Source organism: Tenrec ecaudatus, chromosome 2 (genome assembly GCF_050624435.1).
Source record: "Tenrec ecaudatus isolate mTenEca1 chromosome 2, mTenEca1.hap1, whole genome shotgun sequence".
In the NCBI taxonomy this organism is placed as follows: Eukaryota; Metazoa; Chordata; class Mammalia; order Afrosoricida; family Tenrecidae; genus Tenrec; species Tenrec ecaudatus.
Genome location: NC_134531.1, coordinates 197,197,042 through 197,202,806, shown reverse-complemented (window position 1 = coordinate 197,202,806; position 5,765 = coordinate 197,197,042). Strand labels below are relative to the sequence as shown.

The window sequence follows — 5,765 nt, the reverse complement described above, 5'->3', positions numbered from 1 at the left end:
AAATTTGTAAACACTAACATTTGTGTGATATTGAAAATAGGGATATCCTATGCATTTCACTGTATTTTCTCATTTTGGAGTCAGTGATTTTTTCAGGATGTGCCATGATTGTTGATCTCTGTGCTCTATTATTCTCACCAATGCTGTTTATGAAAAAATCAGATAAAATCTATTGTAACAACACTAATATCTTCTGATAGTTATCTGAAGACCTATCCAAGTGCCAGGAGTTTTCTTAGGGCCCCCACCACTTCCTTGTTCCTCAGACTGTAGATAATGGGGTTCAACATAGGGGTGAGGATATTGTAGAACAGGGACATAGCCTGACTTAGCTCCACTGAGTACATTGTTGGAGGTACCATGAGGAAAAAGAAGCCTGAACCTAGATAGAGACTTACCACTGTGAGGTGGGAGGAGCAAGTAGCCAGAGCCTTTTTCTTCCCCTTCTGAGAATTCATACGGAAGACACTCAAGAAAATGAGGCTGTAGGAGGTCAGAATGAGGCCAAAGGGAATGAGGATGAAAACTATTCCCGTGACAAACAAAATCATTTCATACACAGAAGTGTCATCACAGGACAGTCTCAAGGTAGCTAAGAGTTCACAGAAGAAGTGATGAATCTCCCTAGAGTCACAGACTGGTAAGTGCATCACATACACTGTGTGGACTAAGGAATGTAGAAATCCTACTACCCAGGACAAAGCAGACATCTGCAGGCAGACTCTGGGGGTCATAATGACTGAGTACCTCAGTGGGTTGCAGACAGCAGCATAGCGATCATAGGACATCAGAGTCAAGAGGATACATTCTGATCCTGTTACAGTTATGTAAAATAGCATCTGCACCCCACAGGCTATCTGTGAGATCTTTTTCCTCTTCACCCAGAAGTCAGTGACCATCTTAGGAACAGTGGTGGAGATGAGAACTAAATCCATGACAGAAAGTTGGCTGATAAGTAAGTACATGGGAGTGTGGAGTCGAGAATCAACCCAAATTAGTAGGATCAAGGTGGTATTTCCAAAGAGGGTGATGATGTAACTCAGGAAAATGATGTAGATGAAGCAGCTAATATTTCCCATATTAGGAAATAGTCCAAGGAAAATGAGGTCTGTGGTTGATGTGTTATTTCCTCTTCTCATGTCTGTCAGTGTTGTGTTAGTCTACGGAAACCTACATAATTAGAATTTGAAGGATGAAAATTTATCCTGTTATTTTAAAAAAATTCTTTAAACCAATGTTATTGATAGCACTTTCAACAATATTCGTCTTAGATTTGTTGATAGATAGCCACTTCATTTCTATCCCTTAAACCCAAGTATAAACAGCATAATGCCTGTCCTTAATGCTTAAGTAGGATGGTACATTAGAAACTCAATTGTTAGAGTAAAATGAGCCAAGTAAAGCTCATTGTGCTTGATAGACATACTTCTTATGCTGTCTTGAGAAAATTACTTAATTTCTCTAAGCCTCAGTTTTGTAATCTTTTGTGGCAATGCAATGTTCACGTGCATTGCTTTTAACACAGAACTGTATCTACAAAGTCAAAATAAATTTCCTTCATCTTTCTCCCAAACCACTGTAATGCTTTCATGATCAAAGTAACCAATTTTAAAGTAGGAAAAAATTCTACTCACCTTTAATTTATCAAAGAGGTCATATGGAATGCTGTCTTCAGTGTCATATATGCTTAACTGATATTTCCATAACATAGCTTTTAATGGTCTATTATTATGAGAAAAATTAATAAATTATAATTTGAAGTATTGAAGGTTACTTTGGTTTATTTTATAGTTAAATAAAATTATTTTATTATACTAGTAAATGTATTTATTACATATTTTATCTTTTCTACATTTGTTCAATTGATGCAGTGAAAGTCCTCATGTTTACAACTGTTAAAAACATAAACATACTAATTTACTAAACACAATAACTATCCTTATGGCATGTATTAAATCAGTGCTAACTAAAATTAAGAAAATATGAGTAATTAAGTTGAAGTTTCCAATAAAATTGAGCAAAATATTGTTTTTTGCTCTGTGAACATATTACCATATGATATTCTCATGTCCAGCTACTTTTTCTTTGATGTAGACCGTATGTTTTGGCTTACATCTAGTATCTGGTATGAATTGTTAACTTAATTTTGTAGAATGTACTCTATTTAATCCTCTGTCAAGTGATCAATGAAGGTTAAATACTGGTTTGCAGGATGGATATTAAAATGAAAACTCACATGCAGAAACCCAAGGGTCAGTGACTTAAGGGAACGTGGTCCCTTGACTTTAATTAATTTGAATTTCAGCATGAATAATGATAGTTTTGTTTTTTACTAAAGACTTTAGTAATATTTTCCAACTCCTCTCTTGGGGTTCTTTAAGAAACATGTTTATTTTCCCCATGTGATTGCTTGACTCATTTACCACACTCTTCTTTCTTTTCTCACCTTTTAACCCAAAACTTTCCCTTTATAACAACTGAAAATATGTAGGGTTCTTCTCATAAATCCCTTTTCATTGTTACAGTGCATTAGTGCACATATTTTATTTTTATGTTAATTTTTAAAAATCAATAAGCTCCAGGATCCAGTGTGTACATGTGCTTGTGTGTGTGTATGTAAACATCAATAATCTATACTAATTTGGATATGGAAATGAGTAACCTGCTCCCATTGGAATGTTTGGTGATTTTAGATTGAATAATACATTTATGTTTTTAATTTTTTATAGTGAATTAGGTAAAAGTTTAGCAGATCCATGTTCCATTTAACAATTCATATACATCTTGTTTTCTATCATTGATTGTAATCCTCACATTGATTGTATTACCACTTATACCAATTCCTTCCTATATTTCTCATTTCCATTCTTTCTTCTTTCCTGGTGCTTTGTTCTTATCTAAAATATATCCTTAGGTAGAACCTGCTCTTTTAATCTTAAATGATTGATTATTCTAACTTGTCCATACAACCATAGTCTTATTGTTCCCCTTAAACATGCTCATTGTCATTGAGTCAATGTGTTCTCATAGTGACTCCTTGTGGGGTTTTGAGACTATGACTGAGAGTAGAAAGCTCAGTCTTTCACCCACAGAGCTGCTGGTGGTTTCGAGCTACCAATCATGAGGATCACAGCCAAACAACCCAATGTGTAACACTACACCACCAGGGCTCCTATTGTTCACCTTATAGACCTGTATATTGTTTGGCTGAATTTTGAATTAAGGGGATACATTCAGTTTTAGACATGAAGAATGACTAAGGAACAAGTCGGGGCTGAGGATGAGGGTGGGGTGTCTACTAGTATCTTTATGGTTAGTAGGTCTGTTCTTTTTCATTATTTTAGATTTTGTTTCACATTATTTATCCTACTCTATCCAGAACTTTCAGAACATTTGGCAATGGTAGAAGGCAACATCAAGTTCTCCTGGCAGTGTTGTGGAGATGAATGTTTGCATGGTCTATTAGTCAATTGGACTATTTTTTTTTCATGAATTTTTGATTTCTTAAATGTTTCTCTCTTCTATACAGAGGAGACCAAGAGGCTGTTCACACCAAAGTAGGACGTAAAACATGTCTTTGTGGACTATGGTCTGACCATTGACCTTTGTGTTCCTGAAACCATAGCCCGAGGCCACATTCCTGTATATTTTTGCAGCAAAATGAAATACACATGAACAAATATCATCTACTAAGCCTAAATATATTTGTGGATGTACTTCCTCTTTCTTATCCACACCTATTCAGCATGAATGTTTATCACATTAACTTATACATCACCATTACTGCAGGTTTGTGTATATAGCAGGTTTACCTTGACTCTCTTTAACTCTTGCCTTCCTTCTGGTATTATTCCCTGCCTCCATCAAATTTTGCTAACTTCTCCCTTATGGCATATTTCCTTCCCCATTCATCCTGTTACCGTTGTTGTTAGATGTCAGTTGACTTGGTCCCGACTCATCCAACCCTATGGAGAACAGAATGAAATACTGCCCAGCCTGGCTCACCATAATCCTCAAGGCAACACCCTTGCTTCTCAACACTTCATCCTACTTACCACGTACATATCCTCTTGCCATTGAATTACTATCCATGACCTTTCCACCCCTGATAGTCATACAAGAATGTTTCTTTTATTGTGAAAACCTTATTCACTTCTTACTATAGTAAGCTCACACACTATTTGTCCCTCAGTGACTGATTCATTTCACTCAGCATAATGTCCTCTATGTTCATCCATGTGATGAGGTGTTTCCCAGATTCATTATTATTCTATAATGTTGTACAGTATAGTATATATATTATAGAATAATGTTGTATATATATATATACCATAGTTACTCTATTCCTCTATGTATAAACATTTAATTAATTTTTAATGCTACTGGGAATAGTGTTTCCATGAAAATGTTATCATGTGACATCAAGTGGGTTCAAGCACATAGTGACTGTATGCAAAATATAGCTCTGCTCAGCCCTATACTCTCCTCAATTATTCCTGTACTGGAGCTCATTGATGCAGCCACTTTGTCAATCCATCTCACTGCGCAGCAGCATCTTCTTTTTTCTCCTCATCTACTTTCCCAAATATGATGTCCTTTTCCTGGGACTGGTCTCGCCTGACAACGTGTTCAAAGTAAGCAGCACTCCAACCATTTGTCCTTTCAACAGCTCTATTTGTCTTTTTAGCAGTCCAGGTGGCTTTGATTATTTTCTCCAGTACAACAACTCAAATAGATTAATTCTTCTTCAGTCTTATTTATTGAATGTCCAACTTTCACATGCAGATGAGGTCATTGGAAAAAGAAAAAAAAACATTCCTCAGGTTAGATGCTCTAGTCCTTAAAGTAACATCCTTGCGTTTTGATACTCTAACGAGTGCTTATGCAGAGGATTTACCCAGTACAATGAAGCTTCTGTTTCTATGAGCACTGATGTGGACTCAGGTGAAATGAAATCCTTGACAGTTTCAACCTTTTCTTCAGTTATCACGATGTTACTTATTGAATCGGTTGTGAGGACTTTGATCTTCGTTACGTTGAGTTGTGATCAAGACTGAAGGCTGTCATCACTGCACTTCATCAGCAAGTGTTGCAAGTGCCCTTCACAGATGTACAGTGCCTTGGAAGGAACAGCTGGTGTCCGAATAGGATATAGGAAGATGGAGAAGAGATGAAAGCCTACCCCTCCACCCCACCCCCCTATCTCATGGCAATAAGGAAGCTGGAAGAAGTCGGATATGGCCTCATCTGGCAATCACAAAAGAACTGGAGTGGCGATATGAATCCCTGGTAAACCAGACTTCAAAACAAAATCCACCATAAGAAAAATAATCGTATTACATAAGGATTAAAGGGACAATTGAACAAGATGACATAGCCATAATAAAATTCTATGAGCACTGAAAAACTTTCAAAATGCATTAATCAAACCCTTGAAGAGAGAAATAGACAACAGCACAAAAAATTGTAGGAGGCTTCAATACATCGTTCTGGAGGAAGGAAAGAACAGCTAGAAAGAAACACAACAAAAACAGAGAAGAACTAAACAACACAATTAATCAAGGTGATTTCTTACATATATACACTCAAACTACTACATAATCCAGGAAAAAATGGAAAGCTCTCAAATTCATTTTATGATGTGAGCAAAATCCTGAAAATAAAATCAGACAAAGTTACCACATAATACATACACCACTTATAGACCAGTAACCCTCATAAACACAGATACAAACATTCTGAACAAAAGCTGAGGCAGTGAAAGT

At 36.3% G+C, this 5,765-nt stretch overlaps 1 protein-coding gene across 1 annotated transcript; it reads right to left on the bottom strand.

Moving 5' to 3' along the window:
* Positions 1 to 212: 212 nt before the first annotated feature.
* LOC142440302 (olfactory receptor 2T11-like) lies at positions 213 to 1,139 on the bottom strand. Its single transcript, XM_075542775.1, has one exon. It carries the CDS (start codon positions 1,137 to 1,139, stop codon positions 213 to 215), a length of 927 nt encoding a protein of 308 aa, XP_075398890.1.
* Between the last annotated feature and the right edge of the window lie 4,626 nt (positions 1,140 to 5,765).

Bases quoted from the DNA above. Each gene is read 5' to 3' on its own strand.
- LOC142440302 (XM_075542775.1), bottom strand. From the start codon at position 1,139: ATGAGAAGAGGAAATAACACATCAACCACAGACCTCATTTTCCTTGGA.